At 26.2% G+C, this 27315-nt stretch overlaps 2 protein-coding genes across 5 annotated transcripts; one reads left to right on the plus strand and one right to left on the minus strand.

Annotated features, from left to right (window-relative positions):
* Positions 1-111: 111 nt before the first annotated feature.
* LOC126904528 (putative ATP-dependent RNA helicase Pl10) lies at positions 112-6548 on the plus strand. Of its 4 annotated transcripts, none has more exons than XM_050683616.1 (13): positions 112-280; positions 458-560; positions 1824-1910; positions 1986-2181; positions 3433-3622; positions 4134-4355; positions 4450-4571; positions 4646-4916; positions 4986-5142; positions 5217-5519; positions 5590-5746; positions 5861-6009; positions 6101-6548. In XM_050683616.1, exons 1-13 carry the CDS (start codon positions 236-238, stop codon positions 6199-6201), a joined length of 2103 nt encoding a protein of 700 aa, XP_050539573.1. In that variant the 5' UTR covers positions 112-235; the 3' UTR covers positions 6202-6548. The 4 variants fall into 4 exon arrangements, with proteins under 4 accessions (XP_050539573.1, XP_050539574.1, XP_050539575.1 ...); XM_050683617.1 differs by having other exon boundaries at positions 5861-5982; XM_050683618.1 differs by having other exon boundaries at positions 1824-1874.
* A 1301-nt stretch (positions 6549-7849) lies between these two features.
* Positions 7850-25426, minus strand: LOC126904533 (blood vessel epicardial substance-B-like). The gene is made up of 7 exons (XM_050683626.1): positions 25152-25426; positions 21574-22070; positions 20141-20467; positions 17167-17278; positions 15409-15520; positions 10830-11054; positions 7850-9421 (listed from the first exon to the last, which is right to left on the minus strand). The coding sequence occupies exons 2-7, from the start codon at positions 21741-21743 to the stop codon at positions 9087-9089; spliced, it is 1281 nt and encodes a 426-aa protein (XP_050539583.1). The 5' UTR covers positions 21744-22070; positions 25152-25426; the 3' UTR covers positions 7850-9086.
* Between the last annotated feature and the right edge of the window lie 1889 nt (positions 25427-27315).

Genomic DNA, 27315 nt, shown 5'->3' on the forward strand with positions numbered 1-27315 from the left:
TATGTACAGTCAATTAATATTAAAAGTATCATTTTCCAATTAAATTTTTTTGGTTAATACCATCTTCATGGTATTGTTACATTCAAGGTTATCAGCTGTCCATCTCCCTTCAAAATAGTCGGCCATTATTGGCATTTGCCATTATTTGTGATTCTTTCAGCAATTTAATTCTGTATTCCTTTATAAACGACTCGCAAGTGCAGCAACGCATTTATCGTCGCCGATTTGTTATAATATGAGTAATGTACCCAAACAAAATGGATCAGGTCTAGAGCAGCAGGTAAATTAATAATATTTACATTTTTAACTTTCATCCTGCTAGGTTAATGTTAACAGGATGTGCAAATTTTCATTGTCTAGGTTAACATTGCTTAAAAATATTTTGTAATCATTTTTAAATAACCATAAGTCTATAAAGAATAATATTTTATGTAATTTATTTATTTTTGTTTCATAGTTTGCTGGTCTGGACTTGCAGGGTGACACTAAATCTAGTTCAGCCCCAAGCAAGTACGTTCCACCACATCTTAGGAATTTACAAAATAATTCACAAGATCAAGGTAATTTTATACTATTATTTATTTTTATAATCACTATAACACTAAACTTTTTCAGTGATTTTTTTTTCAAAATTTTAATTTAGTTTTTTTCATAAGGTTTTTTTATACAAATGATAAATTTTCAACTTAATAACATTCATGTATTATTTGTTTGTTATTTATTACTTTTGAATTACAATAACTGTCTAATATATTAAAGTATTTAAATAGTTATCTTAATTTTAGAAGTGAATTGTTCATACTTATTTTTATATTAAATGAGCATCTAAATTGTTTACATAAAGACATTTTTTAAAACTTCTTATAGAATTATTGATGGTATCTGAGTGTTTTTCTTTCATAGAAATTCACCTCGTTCCCCATCAAACAATTAAAACTATTCATTTATGAATTAAGATTCTAGTCTTTTAGTTAATTATTACATAGTTAATTAAATTAAGTTAGTTTTTTTATTAAATTTAATTCTAGTAAATTAATTGTTAAACATATATTTACTAGATGATAAGGTCTCTAGGGGTATATAAGAGATTTTTTCTGTCGGTATGTCAGTGTGTGTTTAGCATTGATAATAGTAAAATTGTTCCTAAAATATATATCTGAAATTTTTTAGTAATATTTGGTGTCTTTTTGTTTGTATTAAATATTTTTAATATAATTTTAATTTTTAATAATAATAGTTCTACCTAAAATTTTTATTAGGTACACTTAATTATAATAAGAAGATAATTAACGAATACTTAAAATAAATTATTATACAATTAATAATAGTAAAAATTAATGATGGGCATTTTCAAATATTTTTAACTATCGATTAACTATTCGAATTGTGTTTATACAACGAAATAGTTTATTTTTAGCATACACTATCGTATAGTTTGAATACTGGACAACTATCAAATTTGCTTGAAGTGCTTGAGGATATATCCATGTTTGCAGTTCAGTTCTGACGTTTCGGACTCATTGCAGAGTCCATCTTCAGAGTGATGGTTGCTAGTCGGTGGCTGCAACTATACTATAACAGTATAGTCCGAAACGTCAGAACTCAACTGCAAACATGGATATATCCTCAAACACTTCAAGCAACAAGACAATCCATGAAAGCTTTAACACATTCATAACTATCAAATTGTTCGACAGTTACTACTCGATATTTCTCATCACTAATTATAATACAATCTATTAAATTTTTATTGTATTGTTATATTTTCTCATTAAATTAGAATAGATTTTTCAAATTTTAAGTGTACAATCTTTAATTTCTAGGAAGAGATAACGAAAGGGATAGTAGAGATTACAACGGATCTCGTCAATCAGGTTCCTATAATAGATCGTCAGATTTGTTTAGCCAAGGTTATATCTGATTTTGGCCTTACAATGAAGACAATTGAACTGTACATTATAATTAATTATATTTTATTTTTTTAGGAAACGACCGTCGAGGTGGTCGTAGAGATGATTATGAAGATCGTTCCTACAATGGATCCTCGAATTCCAATTATGGTGGAGGACGAAGTGGAGGAGGTTATAGAAACAATTACCGTAATGATAGAGAAGGCGGCGATTGGTCGCGTTTCAATCAAGGTGTTGGAGGCGGTGGTAGCAGGTGGCAAGAAGGAAGACGGTTAGTTTATTTTTAACTAATAATATAGTTAATATCAAATTACACCTTTGTATTTAGGACTATTTTATTGTGAGGACCCTTCACTGTGTTAAAAAAATTATTCTTCCTATTTTTTAATTTCATGTATATCTTAATTATCATTTATTAATTACTTTATTAATTTATACCTTAATATTTTTTTTAATGGCAACATATTTATTTAAAAAGGTTATAAAACAAACAAAAAAATGACTGATCCATAAAAACTTTTATACTGGTATTTCAAAGGTTAGTAATGTTTGTATACCTAAGTGAAAAGAAAGATGCTTTTGAGAAATATCTAATGATAAATATCATACCCACACCTTGCCTCTATTTTCTTTGATAAAACTTCTGAAATAATGAATTAAATGTTATTATCGACCAGTAATTTTCTTGATTAAATCATTTATCATTTTATAATATAGTTAATTATGTATAGTATTAATTGAAAAATTTAACTTGACACACATACTAAGTATAAGGGATGAGTATAAAAAGTAATTAATAATTGATAAATCAAGAAATACATTAAATTAAAAAAAACACCAAAAATTAGTTTTCTTAACAATATTTATATTTAAAAAGACATCGGGTTTTTAAGTGTTTAAGGAATCGTCTTGTTCAGGGTGTTCAGTAAGTAAGGAAACAAGTTAATTTTTATAAGCAATAGAAATATGTTTCCATATTTACTGAACAATATATATTTTGGTGCAAAATTAACTATAAAATATACTAGGTGTTCAATAAATTACAAAAAGAATTTCCATTGTTTGTAACAATTAGATTATTTCTTTAATTTTTAAATACATACGTTCTATGTATAAGTTAATATATATTAAAAATTGATCACTTATAGCTAATATTATTTACATAAATATACTGTAAATACATATTTGAATAACACTACCCTGATTTTCTGGCAAAATTCTATATCTCTTTTAATTAAATAAATTAGTTTTTATGATTAAATAACCTGAATGTGTTTGTCATAATGCACTAAACATCTTATTTTCACTTAATATATTATAACTATCCTGTTATAAATCTAGTCATTGTGCTTATTTGTGTTTCTTCTAGTATTTTTCAAGTCTAAAAGTAGTATATAAGAAGATATAATCATCTTGGCTTGTTTTAGTTAACAAATGGATTATTTTTTATTTTCTCGTGTTGTCCTCATTGCATATTCTCTCTTGACTATAGACTATACATAGTGTCTTAAATTTACAATAGATCTGAAAATCGAAGAGGTCGATGGGATGATTCAAATGCTACTAACCAAGATTGGACCAAACCACTTCCACCTGATGAACGTTTGGAAGAAGAGTTGTTTGGCAATCGAAGTACTGGCATTAATTTTAATAAGTATGAAGACATTCCTGTTGAAGCAACTGGTGAAGATGTACCACCTCATATTGATACAGTAAGATTCTCCTTATTATTTAACTTATATTTTTTCACTTTTTGAAAAAAAAAGACTAATTAATTAGATTTAATTTATTAAACTTATTTCTGATGACAGTTTTTAGAGGTAACTCCTTAAAGGTAAAAAGGAGTTTATCATTATTTTTATGCAACTTAATGAATAATGGACTAAATAAAATTTTAACTAGTTGATAACCAGTTTTGTTATTAATACTCTCAAATACAATTTTTAGTTATAGGCACGAGAAGTGCATAACATAGAAAAATTTTTTAAATAATTAAATTTTTCTCAGTACATTTTTATGAAAAAATTGATGTTAATATTCATAATAAATCACATGGTATTTTAATCATCAAAAACTTTGAAAAAAAAAATTGTATTTTCTCATAAAAAATTGTAATGACAAGTCCAAAATGTTATTAAAACAAAAATATTAATGTAGTGAGTGTTGATCTGTTAAAAACTCTCAAATCTTAATTTAACAGAATTTTTTTTATTTATTTCTTAGTTTGATGACATCAAGCTGACAGAAATTATAAGGATGAACATAGCTTTGACCCGTTATGATACACCAACTCCTGTACAAAAATACGCTATACCAATTATTATAGGACGCCGTGATGTCATGGCTTGTGCCCAAACAGGATCAGGCAAGACGGCAGCTTTTTTAGTTCCAATACTCAACCAAATATATGAAAAGGGGCCAGCTGCTTACAATGGTGGACCAAAAGTAAGCATTATTTTATAATTCATACATTGAAATTAATATCATTAAAATTTCAATAGAAAAAAAATTGTTGTTATTTGTTGAATTTTTCTTTTAGACTCAATCTAGAAGAAAATATCCACTTGGCCTGATTTTGGCACCTACCAGAGAACTAGCTACTCAAATATATGATGAAGCAAAAAAGTTTGCTTATCGCTCTAGAGTACGCCCTTGTGTTGTGTATGAAATTTAATTATAATTATTATCAATTTAAAACTTAGCTCTTAAAATATTTTTATTTTATTTTTCAACAGCTATGGAGGCTCACATGTAATGGATCAAATTCGAGATCTTGAGCAAGGATGCCATCTTTTAGTGGCAACTCCTGGTCGCTTAGTGGATATGTTAGAAAGAGGGAAAATTGGATTAGATTTTTGTCGTTATTTAGTGTTAGATGAAGCTGACAGAATGTTGGATATGGGTTTTGAAACTCAAATAAGGCGTATTGTAGAAAAAGATTCAATGCCTCCACCCGGTGACAGACAAACTCTCATGTTTTCAGCCACATTTCCTAAAGAAATTCAAGTATTTATCATTAATCCTACTCATAAATCAAATTTTAATATGACACTATTTTTTTGTATATGTTGTTAGATTCTAGCAAGAGATTTTCTTGATAACTATATTTTCTTAGCAATTGGTAGAGTAGGTTCAACGTCAGAAAATATTACTCAAAAAATAGTCTGGGTTGAAGATCGAAATAAAAGATCATATCTACTAGATTTATTAAATGCCACTCCTATTAGAACACGTTAGTACACTTTTCTAATAATAATTTTTTATTAAATTTATATTGATTAGTTTTTATTTTATTTATTTTTGCAGAACCTGCTGAATCATTGATTTTGGTATTTGTTGAAACAAAAAAAGGTGCTGATTCTTTGGAAGAATTCCTCTATTCTAATGGTTACCCAGTAACTTCAATTCATGGTGACCGAACTCAGCGTGAACGTGAAGATGCTCTTAAAAGTTTCCGGTCAGGAAACACTCCTATTTTAGTTGCTACTGCAGTTGCAGCTAGAGGATTAGATATACCTCATGTAACACATGTTATTAATTATGATTTACCATCAGACGTTGAAGAGTATGTACATCGTATTGGACGTACTGGACGTATGGGAAATTTAGGTAAGATTTTTAAATTTTGATTCATATATAATGGTCTTATAAAAAATGTATATAATTTATTTCTCTTAAGGTTTGGCAACATCATTTTTCAACGACAAAAATCGTAATTTAACTAGAGATCTTATGGAATTAATTACTGAATCAAAACAAGAATTACCGGGATGGTTAGAAAGTATGGCTAGTGACTTTAGAATGAACAGTGGTAGAAGAAATAATGGATCAAAAGGGTAAAACTTCTTATTAATTTAATTATTTGAAACAAATTTTAACTGAATTTTTTTTTTTTTTTTTTNTATCGATTGTAGCGATTTTAAACAATTTTTTTTTTTTTTTTTTTACAGAGGTCGCTTTGGGGGTTCTGGATTTGGTTCAAGAGATTACCGTACTCAAAGCAGTATGCCACCCTCACGAGGTAGCTCAGGACCACCTCGCAGAGACTATGGTGGAGGTGGCAGTAGCAATGGTAACTCAAGCAACCCTTATTTTCCAGGTCCTCTATCGGCGTTAAAGCTTTCTTTATGCTTTTCGTTGGTAATAAACCTTAATAGATTTATTCATATTTTATTTTTGTGTTGGTTTAGGAAGTGGATTTTACAGTGGTGGCAATTATGGAGGATCTTATGGTGGTAACACTACTTCCAATGGAAATTCCAAATCACCCGATTGGTGGTCCCAGTCATAAAAGTGTGGTAATTTATTATGATATGTCATTGATCATTGGTTATATATATATATATATAAATATATACATATACATATATATATATTTAAAGTTTAGAAAATCAGTGAATTAAATTTTTTTATAAATTGATATATGCCTCTTAAATTTAGGTTAACTTGATAGTCTACTAAATTCATTATGTGTATAAAATTAATGAAATAAATTTTAAACAAAGTATGTTTTTATTATTTTTTTTATTTTTGATTTTAAGCTTTGTTTTTAGACTGTAAATCATCTAATATTTATATTGAGATTTAGCTCTAATTCTTTGTTCAAAATGAGTATTAAATAAAATGTTACGCATTTAATTGTCATTGATTCTATTTAAAATGTAATAATACAAAAAAAAAAATTGTTACATTTAATGGATGACCAAAAGCTGTAAATTCCTTATAACTTATATATAGTTTAATAATAAGACAAAAATAAAATTGATAATCTTTTTTTTTTTTTGTAATTTTGTATGACCCGTGTTGGATAAAATTTATCAACATTTCATTTTATTAATTAAGTGCAATACTTGATATTTTGTTTTTGGTAATATTATTTATTATCAAATTTGTGTTTTAAATTTTTATTTAATAAATATTTTAAAAAGGAAAAACAGTTATCTGCCAATTTTATTTTAGAAAATTTGGTTCTACAGAAGTTTAAAAAATAATTAATATCTGACAATGTATCATTAATAGCGATTTCATTGCAAATGGAAATTTTAAATTTTTGAAAAAAAATTTTAAATTATCATTATACATTATATAATGTTAAATGAGTATAATGGTGTATCTAGGATTATTTTGTGGCAAGTTTAAAAATGTTTCTTAGACATATTTTCAATTTTATAACTTCATAGCCGTTTTATAAAAAAGCTTTACGACTGTCTAAATATTAGACATAATAGATACAATTTGTAATATTATAGTATACTTTTCAGTGATAATATTTAGGTAGAAATTACGAGTAAAACTAAATATTTCCTTACAGGCACACATCTAGAAATTTTCTTATGTTAGAATGCTAATACAAGAACTATCTAATAAGGATGGCCTGTCCTCCTAAAGTTACTTTATCGGTAAAGTGAACTTATTTACCTCCTTACAAAAATGACTCGCGACTACCCTACTAAAATATTATTTTTTGTAATTTTATGATCGTTTTTTCTTTTCTATGTGTCACCTTCCTGAAGCTTTATTTGATTTATCAGTCAAGGTATATTAAGTTTTAATAATTACGATATTAGCTACAATAACGCTAAATTGCACAATGAATTATCTTCGTCCGTTTTCCATAGAAAACTAAAACGGATTGCAAATAAGTTAAGAAAAAATTAATGGAAGTCTATCTTTGATAATACACATTTTAATCAAACCAAATTATTTATAAATAACACTTCCATAAATATTTAACAATAAGCAATCATTATAACATTTTCAAAATTTTATAAAATAAAAATAAGTACACATTATTACAAAAGCTGATTGCCTTAAAAGATGTATAAATAAAAACAAAATTAACGAATTTTATTTATAAAAATATAATATTAATTTATATGTATCCAGTTTCAATGAACGTTAAAAAAAAACTTAATTTTTCAAGATAATATTTTAAAAGTAACTTAAAATTCTTATAATATTGGCAATAGAATATTTAATTTGTTCTTATTAATGATTAAATTATTATTCAATAAATAAGATAATTAAAACAATATTGAGTTAAACGTAAAAATAAGAAACTATCGTATTATATTAATACACTATACAAATGTGCAATAAAAATTAGTTAACGGATGAATACTGTATATACAGTGTGATATATTAACAATACAACACCTAATTTTAAAAATACGTAATTGTATTAGAAAATATAAATACAAAACTAGTCAAAATTGTATTCATTAAATTTTATGAAATCAATGATAGGCTCCAATTTACTTTTCGAGAGTTAACCTCAAATTCTATCTCAAAAATACCTTTTTCTTACAATAAACGTCATAATTGCTATGGCTTATAAAAATAATTACAATTTTTATGAAAAAATCATTGAACCATAATACAGGGGGTAGTATTATTAATAAATCACACTTTATATGATTGTCAAGCAAGTAAATTAAGGTGTACATCAATTATTATTTATGGACTTTCAATCTAACATAAAAACTCTTTATTCCACCTATTTATTTAAGAAAGCAATGCACATAATAGCAATCTCCTAATTACACTATCATAGGATTAATTCTATTTAAAAACATTTACAATTAAGCAAGAGTGGCACGACACCACTCTGTCATTTTTTTCGAAATACTCTGATATCTAGAGTGGATAAAAAGAAGTACCAAAAAGCTCCAAACTCAATCATTTGTTTTCATGTGAAAAGAATTTATTAAACATCGACGGGTGTCTAGGTAGCAGATATGTATTCAAGCCGTAATACGTAGCATTTGAGAGTTCAATTAATAAATTATAAATATTTATTTATATGAATTAAAATTTTTCTCAAAAATAATCTATATTACAATATATTTCAACTGTATAATTTAATTGATTAATATTACTCGGTTAAAAAACATTAATTACAGCTATTTGTAAACTCGTAACTATCATCAAGGCGAATATTTAAAATACGATTAGCTTTATTTGTTTTACACGAATTTTCAACCAATATTTAAATTAAAAATTTAATTATACTTAACCAGTGGAAAAGATCTAACTTGAATATTGAAGTAACATTCCAAATTCCCCTAATACTGTTTGTGAATTTGTTTGAGCCTTTTTTATTTTTTTTAATTTATTTTGGCGAAACCCTACACAGCATACTGAATTCATATTTTATGCTATACAACAATTGTAATTTTATAAAATTGTCTCGTTGAATTTAACTTCTCTGTTGCTATGATGGCTACTATGTCGTCGCATTGAAGCTAGTCGTTGAGCATTATGATTTAGTCCCGCGGTGTTTGGTACCACTGGCATGACAACTGGAATTAGTGCAATTGATTGTTTTCCACCAAGCCGATAAAGTGGAATATCACCAGATTGTACAGGTAATATAATTTCATTTTCATCATCAGTACCTGAAGTGGTACCTGATTGGCCATCCATGCTCATAAATGGTGTATTTGTCGCTATTTGTGTAGCAGACACAATTGGAATCCAACATTTTCGATTTCTTTGACCTCGTGATGTATCTGCATATAATAATAAATTTTAATACACACATTTAGCTGCAAGGTAATCAGGTAATAAAAATTTTTTTACGGCAAAATAAAATTTATATTTTATATTCAATATAAAAACTTAACACGGTCTAAGAACTTCAAAAAAAAAGAAAAACTTTTCTTACAGTGTACAACAGCATNAAAAATTTTTTTACGGCAAAATAAAATTTATATTTTATATTCAATATAAAAACTTAACACGGTCTAAGAACTTCAAAAAAAAAAGAAAAACTTTTCTTACAGTGTACAACAGCATGACCGCATTAATACATTTTGTACTACTCTAAATTATAATATGATTACAGGAGTACAAAATTATAAGTTTTATATTTACACCAAAATTTTGACGCTGGATATAAAAAATATCACCCATTTCCCCTGAATTGCGGTTCTGAACAACATAATTCAACATTTATACGAACAATAATTTACATAAAATATGTGCTATATATTGTTTAGCAGGTGTAGATCAACATTTTTTTTTTGCTATCATTCAAAAGCTAATTTGAACCCTTTCAAACAAGGCCAATTAGAAATTTTTTGTATTGTTAACATTAATAAAAAAAATTGAAATACGAGTAAAAATTAGTTTTTACCCCTTAGCATAAACGACAGTACAATTGGTAAAACGGCGCATTGATTATGCAATTTTGATACATATGGGTATTGGATACATTTTTTTACGTTTTTTTTTTTTTTTTACAAAAATACAGGTTTATTATTTTTTTAGGTTTGAACGACCTCTCTAAATATATTTATTATGCCAGAACCTCGAAAAACCTAAATACAGTAAAGCCCAGTACAATGAAATCAAACCTTACATACCTCGACTCACTAGACACAACATGTTACCGGCTGAGATAGTTGGATTAATTTTTAATCAACTATTTAATAATATAAAAGGTTGGTTATAGTTATGTAATAATTGTAGGCTTGTTTTTAACCTCTCACTACTCCCAAGTTGGATAGCATAAATAAACACACAATAAATTAATAAGTTTAATTATATCACCTCAAAAATTTAGTTAAAACTGAGAATTATAGATAAAAAAATTAATATTCGATAAAAATTTAATCATTCAAAAGTGTAATATACATTTTATGAAGGGCTAATTTGAAGTTAAAAGGAGCTAAGTTCCTCGTAGTTTTATGAATTTTTGCTTATGATCATATTTTACACTACAACTAGTGTACCAAAAGGCTTATTACATAATTTCGTGATACAATAATATCTTAAAATATGCAATATGATTAAACTTCAAGCTACAATTTAAAAGTATTATTTTTTATTATTACTCTTGTACAAAAATGTATTTCATTAAATTTAATAAGTATTATTTATATGAAAATACTATTAACAAGTTATTAAATTTCTTACCATCACTGTTGTAAGAAAAAATGGATGTCTTGCGCTGTCGGTATCGCTTCCAAGCATCAGATCTAACTGTACCTTTAGTTCCTGTATTCAAAGCATCAAAACTGACACTCCGATAAATTGCTTGTCGCCAATGATCATTGTGAGCCGCGCGTGTTTGATCATCGTAGCTCTTTGCTTGTCCAAGCTGTTCATTCAGGGAATACATTTTGTGTGTGACATCTTTACCTACACATATCAAATTATATTAATAAAATTTAAGGTTAAAAAATCGCATAAAAAAAATTCCTGGTAAAGAAGGATGTATGCAGCGAAAATGAAAAAATTATGTTATTATAATAAAATAATGATACATTTTTAAAACTAGGCAAATATGCAGTATCCATTTTAGAAGCATTAAAAGATTCTAAGTTGGATACTGTATTAGGGATTTGGTTTATACTTATTTTGAAAAAATAGACCTAATATTTAAGAAAAAAACCGCATAAGACTTCTAAGTTAAAAAGTAGCAACTGCTCGAAAAATACAACCATTTCGATCAATACAACACAATATACATTGTTTTCGTTTAGTTACGTTAAATTATTTAAAGGGTTACAACAAAGATATCATAAATAAATTATAGGTAAGAAATATATTATATAAATTAAGATACAATTATAATGAACCTAAACTAATGAATACTACCTACATTTTTTACTCCAAAGTATTATTATTTGGCAAAGTTGGGCAAGTATAATGATATCTGACAGTGATTAAAATTACTATCATAAAAAACGCTTCAATGCAAATCTGTAGATAGTGTTTAATTTAAAAAAATTGTTGGATTATTCCAAAAGCTACATGATCTCCTATTACCTTATTGATATCCTGATAACAAGTCTTATGATTTATAATTGTAATGTATGAATAATAAATAAATGTATAAAGGGAAATAGTTTTATTTAAAAAAAATGTATGCTGAATGAAAGAGGTATATAAATAGTATTTATCATAAAATAAATATAGTTTAAAAAACTAAAAAACACCCTTTTATAGTACATCGAACTAAAAAGTTTAAAATAATTTTTAACTTTTTAGTTTTTAGTTTTTTATGACATCGCTATTACAGTCACGGAGTGGTTATTGTAAGTTATGACTATCAATAGCTATAATCTCTGTATTGGCAGTTAGTGTATTTATAAACTCACAACTGTGTCTTACTACTATTGATATAAAAGGCTATATACCTGCGAATATTGTCATAAAAAAATTATACAGGAATAGTGTTGTCGGCGTGTGATGAACAGGATGGAGTGAATGCGTTACGACAGTCTAGTCTCAAGGTCATAGACGACGGGGTACGCGAGAATAATAACACGTGGTACGTGGAGAGTTACAAACTTACAATAAACATACATGTGAAACTAATATAAGCGTGTTAAAAATTGTTTATAAAATTAAACAATTATAATTGCATTATAAAATTAAAAATATAAAAAATAATTTTTTTACAAATATCTTATTAGCTTCGATGCGATGCTGAGAAGGTATTGGTTTTACTATGATGTGTTTTTTTTGTGTCTGTTACCACTTTTTCTCAGCTCTCGCCGAACGAATTTCTTTCAACGATTGTTGTGATACCGTTCATCGCTCAAATTTAATATTATTCGCAAAAATTTATCATAAAACAAAATAATTATCTTAAATTGATATCATGGCATAATCACTGATGTAATTAATACAATGTATGTACTTGTTCAGTTTAAGATTAATATCTGTATCATAAATATAAACACTGTAAATTAATCTACAAAGTCAATGTATTAAGTAACAGTATCCCTAAGAAAAATCAAATGTACCATAACCAATGTAATATATTATCCCTGCTTATAATATTAGTTTCAATAAAGATAAGAGCACTGGTGGTCAATTATTACATTTTGATGACATATATAGATCATAGATTTCATATAAAAAGTTGTAATAAGCTATAAAATAGGGACATTCCACTTCTCAAGCCAAGAGTCAAATGAAGCAATAGACCACCAGTCTCTCAAATATTCAGAAAGAAAAACTTGTCAGTCTTATTCATTTCAATTCCGCAAAAACAGTATAAAGTAGGTGATACATTTTAATTCCAATAATTTAGAAATTATTTAATCCGTGAAGAAAATGACAAAACAATAATAATTAACTTATCTTTACACATACTAAATTTATTAACTGGTTTGTCAGGAGAATTATTAAATGCGTTCGAAGTGCTTGACCAAATATCGTACCTACGCATTTTCTTATTACGTTTCATAGTTACCGACCTAAGCTNTTCTTATTACGTTTCATAGTTGCCGACCTAAGCTCGTGCCTTTGAAACGTGAGACTATTCAAATGATTCACCAAAGTTTATAAATTTGATATACACATTAAATCTCAATATTTATTATAACCCTTTTATCAAATTGTATTGCCATTCTCTAAAACCCTCGGACTCCAAGACCCCAATAATATTAAACAAACTGAATTATAGTAACCGATAGTAAAATAATTAAATTTATTCAAGTGCTCAAAAATTCAAATTAATTAATCAACACACCCAATTTTATTTATTATATTATATCATAAAAAAAACCTTACTTTTGGACCACTATACGATACGTCAAAAAATCACAAATCGTATCTAATCGAAGACATTACCCTCAAAAATTAAAAAAATTTCCCTCGTTCCCGTAAGTGGGGAAATTTACAATCGGTAATTTTCGAAAAATTTTTTTCTTAAAACTGCCATTACTTTTTCAAAAATGAATAAATCAATATAATTAATATATTAATAAAATATAATATGTAATATAATATAATATAAAATATAATTAATCAATACAACTTTTTCAACTTAACATTTAAAAGTGTTCCGGAAGGTCTGACACTTTTATATATATCTTAAATTAAAGGTAATGTAATATATTTTATCATGAAAAAAANCTTAAATTAAAGGTAATGTAATATATTTTATCAAGAAAAAAAAAAATCGGACTTTATTTTATCTTTACGGTGAAAATGGCTACCAAATGCTACTTTTGTGTGAAAATTTTCGATTTTGTATTTTAAATTTTTAACTTTATTNAAAAAATCGGACTTTATTTTATCTTTACGGTGAAAATGGCTACCAAATGCTACTTTTGTGTGAAAATTTTCGATTTTGTATTTAAAATTTTTAACTTTATTATGCTATAACTTATTAAAAAGTGTATGGATCAACACAATTTTTTTATGAGAAATGATATTTTTTAATAATCCCTTTTTCATTCGACATACTTTATCTTAATCAGGATATTAATAAGGAAATAGCAGATAATGTAGCTTTTGGAATAATCCACCAATTTTTTAAAATTAAACACTATCTAAAGATTTTTATCGAAGCGTTTTTTATGATAGTGATTTTAATTACTGTGAGATATCATTATACTTGACCCAACTATGCTACGTCATCACTGTGCCACGACCCCCCCGTGCTGGGTTTTTTTTTTATTCCAAAATAAAATATATTATGTAAGCTTTTATTTAAAATATATGTAAAAATGTCAGTATTTCTGGAACACTTTCAAAAATTAAGTTGATAAAGTTCTACTTTCTATATGCATTTTTAAGTTTTGAACCGCCCCTGTATTAAGAGAAATGGTCCGATTTAAAGAAAAGTGTGTTGAATGAAAGAAGTATATAAATATTATTTCTCATAAAAAAATTGTATTGATCCATACATTTTTAAAAAAGTTATAACATTATAAAGTTAAAAATGTAAAATAAAAAATCGAAAATTTTAACACAAAAATAGCATACGATAGCCATTTTCACCGTGAAGACAAAATAAAGCTCGAATTTTTTTTTTTCCATATTAAAGTATATTACATAAGCTATAATTTAAAGTATATATAATAGCGTCAGTATTTCTGGAACATTTTCAAAAGTTAAGTTGAAAAATTTGTCATTTTGAATCCTCCCTATGGGCACGTAATTGGTCAACTTTATAAAAAAACATATCAAATGATAAGTTAAGACTTCATGTATCTATAAAAAAAATTATATTGATTTGGTAATTTTTGAAAAAGTTTTAAGTAAAAAAAATTGAAAAAATTTCGAAAATTAGCGATTTTAAAATTTGTAATTTTTTTGGATATTTCCCCCCTTTATGGGGGACGAGGGAAATTTTTTTCAATTTATGAGGATGAAGTCTTCGACTAGATACGATTTGCGATCTTTTGATGTACCGTTAAAAAAAATCAGTTCAGTGAGAGCTGAGAAAAAGTGGTAACAGACACAAAAAAGAAAATAATAATAAAAAACACATCATAGTAAAATTAATACCTTATCAGTTTCGTATCGAAGCTAAAATATTGTATAAGTTAAACTTTTATTTTTTATCTTTATACAATAAACAGAAATTTTCTTAGTTCAAAAATTAAACCATAAATTAAAAGTATATTAAAATCTGTCCAATGTATTTAAATATACCAAAATTTTATGATTAGGCTATATATATTTTTTAGTTTCCAAATAATCATATATTTTACAATATTATGTATGACACTTTAATATACTGATGACTTACCTATTATACTTGAAAAAACCGCAAGAAGTTGAGGTCTATGTTGAAGAATTCGATTGAGTTTTGGAATCTGCCAACATAAATAAACGCAATCTTCAGCAGCCGTTATAGTAACCTAATAAAAAAAAAAATATATATATATATATTACAGAGTGGATCAGATCTAACTAATATAACTTATGATCTACATAATATTTTATCCTTTTTTTTAAATAAATTTTTACAATATAGAACTATATTTAAAATATGTTTTATGTTATTTTTCGCAATTACAAAAAATATTATAAAAATTAATTTTTTTATTAAAATTATTTTTAAGATTTGAAGATGGCCATTTTATAAATAAGTTTTAAAGAAAAATTTTGATACCAAAAACTCTTATATTAATTCAGTAGTTACGTTTATACAGCATTTTGAAGTTTGTTAAATATTAATTTTTTTTACAATTTTTGTATGGTATCAAATTAACTTTACATAATATGGACAACCACATTATGTAAAGTACTGAAGTAAATACTTATTACGTTATTTACTGGTAACAGTACGCGATTTATTTTCCATGGAAATTATTAACACTTAAATAAGCCTTTATAATTGATATGAAAAAACAAGTAGTAGTAAAATTAAGTTTATTAAAAAAAATTATAAAAACGATAATTAAAATATGTTAAGTTTATAATTGAATAGGTTCATATATCATAAATTTAAACGTGAATAATAGTGAATAAGTGAATGTATGATCAAATCTCCTAACAATGAATATCCTATAATAATATGATATCAATTATAGAATCATGCAAATTAATAATTGTTATCACTTTTAACTTGGCTAACCATCAAACACTTGTAGTTAACATACGTTAATGTTTCTAACTTTTGTATTAAAGATTAGACATAATAATTTCTGTAAAAAGCGCGTTAAATGTTAATCAATGGGAAAGAAATCGCGTACAGTAAATAACGTAATAAATGTTTACTTCGGTACTTTACATAATATGGACTAACATTTGATACCATGAACCACTCAATTATTCAAGATAGCGAGGTTAAGATTATACGATTTTTCCTGACTTCAGTGAATATTTTTAAAACCTGATATTTGCATGAGAGATATTTCAATATCCAATACTATAAATTTTTTCAATTATCTGTTTAATCTTCTAAGAGGTGAAATATGATTTTCCTAAAATTTATCATTTTTGTCATCTTTCCCCAGTTACGGGTATGATGACAAAAACAATTGAATAACTTTATATTCAAAACTATTGAAAAAGAAATATGTCCTTTACTAATAAATATTCAGTAATACCTAAAGTTGTAATGTTCAAAAATTATATAAAATACGCTAAGTATAATTTTTTTAATTACAACTAAAATTAACACATGCATACGTGTGTTAGTACTAGAGAGTAACAAAGTGTACTGTAAGATGCATACATGCTAGCTAGAGTGTCATTGATTTTGAGAAATACCGAATTTGTCATCTTATCCCGTACACTACACAACATTAACAGAAAAAAATTATTTTCATTTTGGGAGTAATTGAGTAAATCATGAAGACAGAATCATTATATTTGTATTGTGGTATTGTGTGATATAAAGAACTATTATTCTAAATGATATTTCGTTATAATTCAATAATCGAGAATAAATTGAAAAAAAAATTATATGAGAATGTTATAATTTAACATAATTTTTATTATATACAAAAATTATTTTTAATATTTCTAAGTCATTGAAAATAATGACTTATAAACTTACTTGAAACAATGGTTCGCTATGCATGAGGTATGAAGCCATCCATTCAGGTGAGTCAACAAATTGATACGCATTAATGTGATGTAATTGAGTACCTTCACACGTCACGTTGAATCTAAATTTAAGTAAAAAATACAAATTAATAATTTATAATAAACTATTATATGTTATAGAGAAAAATAAATTATGATATTTATAATTAAAACATACAATTTTTACAAGGATTGAGGTTTAAGTTCTCTAGTGAAACTATTCATGCCTTAAAAATTTAATTAACTTTAATTAAATGATATATTTGAAACCTATATTTTTATCTAGATGAGCATACCTATACATTTAGTTTTATCAGTATAAATGTGCCTAGGTTCTATAATTATAAATAGTATTATACGACATTTTAATTAAAAATGAAAAATCTACAAGTTAACTACAAGTCAAATGCTCAACTATTAATTTTAAGTATTACCTTTTTAGGATATATTTATTTTTATTTACATATCTTCAATCCTCAAATTTAAACTGCGATGAAACAGATCAAATTAATGTGCTAAAATAAATAACATCAAATATTGGGAATTATAAGTTTGTTTATGGACAAGAAATCAAGATAAATGACTTTTATTAAAATGCTATAAAATATTTCAGAAATATCAAAAATGTACCTATCAATATAAATAAAATAATATTCATTAACAATATTATAGATGTTTGAAATGGATGATCCTACATAACCATGTCGTGTACGTAACATTAAAACGTTTAAATTGAAATTTTAAAAGAATAGGTACACGATTTATATACATATTTAAATATATATAGTTTATAATTTTCGGAAATAATGAATATATCAAAAATACTTTTAAATAATATCAAAATTTGAAAGGTATATTTAACCTATCATCGTAAACTGGATATAATATCTAATTTAATTTTTATTTTGTATTATATATGTATTTTCTTATATTGATAACGAAGAGTATTATTTATTAGACGGTGTTGGCATAAGGTGGTTGAAGGAACTTTTAAATAATATCTTATTAGAAGGGAAAATTCCAAATGAATGGAGGAATAGTATTGTAGTGCTGATATTTAAAGGTAAAGGTGACATACAGGAGTGTAGAAATTATAGATGCATAAAGCTTATGAGTCATAGTATGAAAATTTGTGAAAAGGTTAAAGATAAGAGAATAAGAAATGAGACATCGGTATCTAAAAACCAGTTTGGATTTATGCCTGGTAAGTCAAGAATGGAGCCAGTATATTGTGTGAGATAGAACTAATAGAAAAGTTTAGAGAAAAGAAGAAAAAGCTGTGTAAGATATTTATAGGTTTGGAGAAAGCGTATGATAGAGTACCGAGAGAAGTTTTAAAGTGGGCATTAATGAGAAAAGGAGTCCCGAAAAGGAACATTAATATAATAGAAGATATTTATGATGGCACTTGTACTATGGTAAAAAGCGTAAGAGGAATATCAGAAGGTTTTCGGGTAAGAGTAGGAGTGCACCAAAGTTCTGCTTTAAGCCCATACTTATTCTCTATAGTGATGGATGAAATTGCTAGAGAAATACAAGAAGAGGTGCCGTGGTGTATGTTGTTTGCTGACGATATAGTGTTAATAGGAGGAAATAGGAAGGAAATTAATCAAAGGCTAGAGGTGTGGAGATCAGCTCTTGTAGAAAAGGGTTTAAGAATAAGTAGAAGTAAGACAGAGTATATAAAGCAAGAGTTTAACAAAGGAGAATACGAGTAGGTGAAATGAGGAGATCAGTGACAATAGGCGAGGACGTGATTGGAGAGGTGGAGAGTTTTGATTATATAGAGACAGTTGTGCAAAAGAGTGGTGGTAAGGACCAGGATGTAGGACATAGAATTAAGTACGGGAGGTTGAAGTGGAGAGAAGCGTCTGGCGTCTTATGCGATAAAAGAATTCCAATGAGGCTGAAAGGTAAATTCTACAAGACTGTAATAAGGCCAGCTATGATGTATGGATCAGAGTGTTGGGTGGTTGATAAGAAAGTAGAGCAGAGAATGAGTGTAGCAGAGATGAGAATGCTTAGATGGATGAGTTGAGTGACTAGAAAAGATAGAATAAGAAATGAGCATATAAGAAGGAGTATAGGTGTAGCATCAATCGTGGATAAGATGAAAGAAAATAGACTTAGATGGTTTGGTCATGTTATGAGAAGAGAAGAATCGGAAGCCGTAAGAAATGAATGTTGAAGGAAGAAGAGATAGAGGGAGAATAAAAAAGAGATGGAGGTATGTTATTGAATGCGATATGAAGACAGCTGATATGAGCGTAGATGATGTGGTAGATCGTATCAAGTGGAAGTTTAGGATAAGGGTGGCCGACCCCAAGCAGTTGGGATTAAGGCGAGGAAGAAGAAGATTTATAACGAAGAGCATTTACTCTCTCGATTCTTGTTATACAATAACATTACAAAATTACTCTATAAGAGTTAGAACAATCAATGCTTTATTTGTTAATTATAAAAACTTTGTTAAAAAAATTAATTTATAATAATCAAAGTGTTAAATTTAAAATAAATTAAATAATCTTAAATTTTTTAACTAATATAAAATATTTAAGTTAAAAAAGATTTAGATGATGTTTTTTAATAAAGTTTTAGGGCATTATCATGAACATGTCATTTATATTGCGTAAACATTAATATTGTTGAACGTAGTATAAAATTTAATTAATCAATATCCCAAATTATTAGATAAAACTAGGGTGTACTAAAGGGAGATAAAAAAAGTAGCTTATCACCCTGAAATTACCTCAGTAGACCAAAAAAAAATGTTTGATAAGATAGTCAGCAAAATTGAAATTAAAAAGTCAGTAAGTCGGTCATTTGATATTTTTACCCACTTAAAGTAATGAATTTACTACGCCCCTAGATAAAACATGACTCAAATTTTTTCGAGTTCTATATTTACTTCAATTTAAATTATTACTATTTTTTGAATAATTTACCTGCCCCTGAGTAAAATTGATAAGCGTTCATTGCTGGCAGTGACATCCTCAACAGCGTAACATTGTCCAGGAGTCAATTCCATAATAGATGCTTCACGAGTAAGCTCTCGGAAATGTTTTTGACTAATTTTAAGCGGTTTCAACACTCGTAGATACAGTTCCATCAACTCTGTTGATAATGTTGGAGGCATAAACTTTTTGCATAGCTTGACGGTATACACTCCATTCACCAAGGCCATTAAACAGTACCAAATTAGTGCATCCATGGCACAGACATCCGTGGAAGCCCATATACTTGACAATATAAATCCTAAAAATAGTGAAGCCCTAAAAAAACAAACAATTTTTTTATATAACTCATACATTTTTGTTATATATGCACACCAAGTACCCCTGACCAATAATCAAAACCGTATTCAGAACAGTACATTTTTGCAAAGAAAAAATTAAGGGGTCCCAGAAAAAATGGTCCCCAGTGCATAGGGGTGTCATTTTATATTCGATTTTTGACCGATACACCGATTTTACGAGATTGTTCGCGATTTATTACCCATAATTGAACCACGAATCTAAATTTTTATATTAAAAATCATTTTCAATGAAGGTTTTTTGATTTTTTTTTTTTCATTTTTAATAAATACAAAATGTATTTTTTTCTATGAGTTTATATTGTATTATTTCAACAAAAAACTTAATGGATTCGGAATAAAGCGTTTTTTATGATATTGATGTTGATGAATGTTCGATATCATCTATCCAACTTATCTATACTTATCCCACTTATACTGCGTTCTCACTATGTTGGTTTTTTAACTTGAAATATAAAAAGAATTATATCAAATTCAATCTTATCAATGAATAATAATATTTAAAATACAATCTAATGTTCCATTCTTATTTATTTATTTTTACAATTTATTACGGTTATATTTGTTTCTTAAAAGTTACTCTTCTTTTTTAACGTTGACTATATGTAAAATTATTTTAATGTATAACAAAAAAAAAGTATGTGATTTTTATTAATTATATATCATCATATAAGTCATACTCTTCAAAATTATATTACAAATATTATTATATTATATTCATTATATAATTTATTTCATAGCAAAAGTTGATTTTTCAATGATAAAATCATTTAAATACCTTATTAATACGAGATGGAGATCACTAGGGCAATTAGGAGGAACTAAGAGATCTAGCACTTATATAATAATATATATACTATTTTATAAAAATAATATATAGCGTAGTCCAACTATCCTATATAGCATTTTTCAATATTTAAGGTTTAATAATGTTAAAAAATGTTTATTTAACATTAAAAGTGCATTAAACATTGTATTATAAAAAAATTAAATAAAAATGACAAATTGATTTGAATTTTGATTCTCTGGGACCAATATAGTTAAATGATTCAGTAAAATTATTACCTTAGAGACAATACACTAAGCTTATAGCTTCTTGGAACTATAAAGGCAGCGAGAAAACAAAAGTTTGAAAACTGAAACACACTTTGTTGAGCAGGTATCCATTCGCAGGCTAATTTTTCAAATCGTTCTTCCAGTCGAGTTGTACCATTTAGCGGTATAAAAGAAGCCATTTCAGAATTGTTATCGTAGTAATAATAATAATCGCTGTTTGATTACTCCGATGAGGCAGTACCATTGTAAATTGTATCAGTTACAGGACTCACGGTCGTGACTATCCTTGCTAATAATATTACCAATAGTCCCATCTTGTAACGTTGTAATGAAAACAGTAGTAGTTGACATAGCAAACAGACTATCATTAGACTGTTTGACGGTGAAAATTTTATTGAGAATCCCCATTACCGAATTTTGCAACCAAACCAGTGAAAATATCCTTTTTAATTAATTATTAGTTCACGCGCAAATGTCAATAAGGACAAGTCCATAACAACAGTTATCTGGAAATTATAGAAAATCTCCATTACTGATACAACAATTTTTTTTTTTAGTGATATTCAAAATAATGATTCAAAAAATTGTGATGCTAATGAATAAAAATTTATCAGTTGAAAAATCGTGTTTCAAAATTATTTTTTGACTGTTTATTTATACTAATAAATAAATAACTTTGACGAAAAACGTTATATAGCTGTGTGTAAATTAAATACTAAGAAGTTTTTAATCTACTTTACTCTTCTATAAGTTATAGTAATTACCGAAAAGAAAGAATTTCAATTACAGTTAAAATTTGCATAATTATATTAACACAATTGTACGATTTACCGAATTCTTTATATTAAAATTTAATACAATCAGAGTATTTTTACAGAGATTTGTAAAATAAATTATTTAGTTTTTTTTCTTAAATAACATTCATAAAATTAATTTTTAAATCCATATTTTTCACATGGGATTACAATTTCTTACTCTTGGGTTGTGTTTTTGATTAAGTAAATATGAATCTAGTAATTCATAAATATGCTCTTATTTTTTATGTTTATAAAAGTCGAATATTACGAATTTTGGATAAGCATACAATAATATTAAATCATAATTTTAAATACTTAAATTTTAATTATGTTAGTACTGTCTTAAAAACTCAACAAATAGTTTTGTTTTAATCGGAATACATTATTGTTTATTCAGAAACATAAATTATTATTATCAAAGAAATTAATGTAAATAATTTAACAGACTATATTTTTTACTTCAAAGGTTAATTCAAAGGAATAATTATACTATACTGTGTATACAAATATTTTGTTTAATAATTAGAAATACTTTTCCAATCAAATATCGAAATTTGTCGGAAAATATTAATAACTAATCAAGAACTAACATAAAGTAACAAAATTTGTTATTTTTTTTTTAATTTTTATCAGGACGCTAATAATAAAACAAATGTATTATTGTAGTGTTAAAAAAGTATACTTCATTATTTTTTGTAAATATTTTAAGAATTTCAATATTTGATTAATTTTTAGGTAGTATACTAGTGTTTAGGCCTACACAATAAGTGTAGCTATTGTTGTTTTATCTTATCGTTGTTCGGCGACTGCATAGTTGTCCGGTTTTAAAATAAGTTAGTCTACCTTTGTAAAGCGCACCGCTCGCGTACATATAATATACGCATATCTATTTTTTCATTCTTTTATGTTTCATTTAATTTATCGAAGATCTTTTAGTCGTAAGAGATCACGCCGAAACAGCTAGTATAATTCTTTTTTTATTTTTTATCGATAATATAAAAATATTTACATTGTTTATTCCTAAACTTGTAACTTTTAAAAAATTATTTGAGCAATCTTTCACATCATAGTAATTTATTCTTTTATTCTATAGGCTATAAATTAAATGCAAACTTGTATTTAAGAAATAATAATATTTATGATATTTTGTATATGTATTGCATGACTAAAAGCAATAAGGGAAAAACTGTCCATTGGTTCTGAATAAAACATTGTAATATTATCCGAAATGTATAATTTATATAACCAATTTCTTATAAAAATCATATTAGCGTATGAATTTTGAACTAAATATGTATATAATAACGAACTGTCTTGAGGAATATACGAAGAGAAAACGTTTAACATTTTCTCAAAAAAAAACATTAGATTTGATTGGTAAATTCGAAAATGGTAAATCTAAAAATAAGAGGGTCATTTAAAAATTTCATAGTATCTAACAATCTAACTCTAAAATATTCCTATTTTGAGTTAAAGGAAAATTTTGTTCAAAAACAAAAATATTAAGATTTTTTATTGAACTAATACAGAAAAGATGATTTTATGTTTATTAGTAGTTTGATTATTTTAAATGATCAAAAATTATACTGTGTTCAACAAATTCCTGTGTATTTTATATGAAGCAGCTCAAAAAAAACTTTTCATTAAATTCATTAAATTGCTAGGTTCAAATCATCAAATTATAGCTTAAACTATAGAAAATCATAGACTTTAAATAATATAATTTTTATTAATTAGTACCGCAACCTTTATAATTTTCATTCCAAAATTAATATTTATATTTTAAGTATAAAAAGAATGTCGAACTTTTTATATGATCCGAACCCAAACTCGAACTGATTAAAAACTAAGGTTCTAGTTCCGGTGTTCATACCAGTCCGTCCTGGAGTAATGTCTTAAAATAGTTTCAAAGGGGCCCATTAATGCTGATCGTTGAAAAAAAAATCTTTGTAATGCGTACTTGATAAACTACAAAACAACCTCTTAATTATTGTAAGATATGTATTATATATAATAAATATAATTAATTTATAGAATCTTTAAAATTTTAGTACAATTTGAGTAAAATAGATGCAAAATTATTAGAAACAATTATTAATTACATTGATTTAGAAACAATAAGGCGTCTACTAACTTTATGTGTTATTACATAATATATAAATTACTAATGGGGATTAAAGTAATATGCATTGTTCGTTACTAAACAAAATTAATTTTCAAACAACAAAAAAGTAATTTGATAATTGAGATAACATTTTATTTTAGTAGTAAACTACTAATTTAATTAATTAAGTTACATTTTCAATTATTTAATCTAGTAAAAAGTATTACAAAATACAGGCACTATTATTTTAGAGTACAATAAAGCGAGAAAAATGTTTCTTGTATATATAATTAATGTCACCATTTATTCCACGCTTATTCATTTTTTTTTTAATTTATGAAGTCCTGGTCTTCATAAAAATTTTATTTATTTATTTATTTAAGTACATTAAATTGACTCAAAATATTTTTTTGTAGTTATGGAGTAACGTTCATTCATTTTAAAAGTTTCCGTTATCATCAAAAGTTGTATTGACAAGTAAAGGTCATGAATAGTATCCGTAGATCTTAGAGGGTATTTTTATTAATTTTTAATCATAAATTATAGGAATATACTAATTACTATATAGTATAATTTATTAATCTTCAAATTGGGAAAACTTTAAACAAAAAATTAGGTTTTGTAATTAAGTATAATAATTTAGAGTTTAAAAAAATAAATCATTTATACTTTTTAATTCTACTTACTTGTTAAATTGTAACAAAAACTGTAAACCGTAGCTTATCATTGTTTAACATTATATTAATAACAGAAATTTATTACTTAAAATTTTAATTTCGAATAAATCTTTACCGATAACAAAAAAAATATTGCATATATTTATATACAATTAACATTTTCGAAAAAACAATAATATAAAATATTTGTAGAATTATGTTATTTATATTTTTAATACGCAAATAAATTGTAGGTTTCAATGATGCAGGTTGGTGTCTGAACCACGAACTATAGTCTGTATGTGAACTAACATTTAGATTTCATTGATTTTCCAATTCTAAGTAATAAGACAAACGAATTCCGTCAGACAGCGCTTAGGGAGGTATAAGTGGCGGGAATTTTAAAATGTAAAATAACCATAAATAATTAATATATGGATAGGGCCAGGATCGGCGTTACGTGTGGTTGACCTGGGCCTATACCCAGGGCGCTTGTTGAAAGGGGGGGGGGCGTCTCAATATAATAATTTTAAAACTGAAAAAATTATAAGAATATAATTCTAATATCCTATCTATTCTATTGAGTATTGTTTATTATGGTAGGAATATAAAAATTTAGTTTATACACAATAAATGATTATTATTGTCAGTAGCCGTTCATAATCAATATTTATTTAGAATTTCGATATTAATAGCATCAGATAACGACTGACACAACACGATTTGTTGCGATAAACATTATCGTTTATTTCTGTAATAAAATATGTATGAATAATATCTTATTTGATTATATATTTATGTACTAGTGTCATGCGTTATTAATAAGTTTTGTACAATATTGTTTTACGTTTTACAAGTTTAACGTTTCACTGTTTTTCTCTACTTCAACTGTTTCTATAATTAAGAATTATAAGGTAAGTTCAAGTTTATTTAATATTGGTTTCATCGGTACCCGACATATTATTGTTGTTAAATATAGCAAAAGTGAACATTGTGTTATTATATTATGACAGGTAATACGTCATTGATAGCCAGTACAAGAAAACACTTTAAAATTAAATTATATATTTTATTCAATAAATTGTTTTTCAATACAAAATATAATTTCATTTTAAACAAGTACAATGTACATAATATTTTAGTATTTGTTAGAATAATAGCAGTTACCAATTGCAGTACTACAATGGGATTTATTTAATTTTTATTTTTTTTTGAAACCCATAATTATTTTTAAATAGAAAAAAGGAGTACAAAATAAAAAGCTATAGATAGACAGAGGAAATTGTTGCTAAAGTAAAATTTTATATTGTATATTTTATATTTTATATTGTATGTAGTTGTCATTATTTTTATTTATTTTTTGGTGATGCTGCATCAGCCTCTAAAGGATCAATTTCTTTATTTGGATTAATTTTATGTATATACGTATTATTTTCGACTTCTTTTAACTGTTAGGAGATTCTTAAAAGAAAAATNATTTTCGACTTCTTTTAACTGTTAGGAGATTCTTAAAAGGAAAATATTTTTATTGTTTAGCAATAAACTGTTAAGCAAGTATGTACAACTCGTTGGGAAAGCCGTATAATGCCGTTAAAGCAATGTTTTATGAAATAAATAGCCTAGTTAATACATTAATAAAAAAATTTGATTCACCAAANATATTTTTATTGTTTAGCAATAAACTGTTAAGCAAGTATGTACAACTCGTTGGGAAAGCCGTATAATGCCGTTAAAGCAATGTGTTATGAAATAAATAGCCTAGTTAATACATTAATAAAAAAATTTAATTCACCAAATGCTAAAACTAGTCTTTTTCACGAAGCGTATATCCTTAGCCGATAACCTATGTGAATTTGAATTACTTAAATCACTTATTGTTTGGTACGATTTATTATTCAAATCAATAAAGCCAGGAACACAATGCAAGGTATCACTACGGATATCGTAATAATACAAAAATTAATATATAGATAGGTGTTTATATACGTATTGTGTATATTGACCAAGTTTATGTATGTTTGGGGATTTGGTCAATTGGTGAGCAACGAGGTTGTGTCGGGGTTGAAGATTCCGAGGGTTAAGAACAATAAAGACAATTAGATATAAAAAGTAATAATTAAGGTTCCTCTTATAGAGATATAATAAATGACTCAACTAGTAAGTACCTGTAATAATACTCTGAGGCAACGAAGAG

Source organism: Daktulosphaira vitifoliae, unplaced genomic scaffold, assembly GCF_025091365.1.
Source record: "Daktulosphaira vitifoliae isolate Bord-2020 unplaced genomic scaffold, ASM2509136v1 Scaffold_4, whole genome shotgun sequence".
Lineage (NCBI taxonomy): Eukaryota > Metazoa > Arthropoda > Insecta > Hemiptera > Phylloxeridae > Daktulosphaira > Daktulosphaira vitifoliae.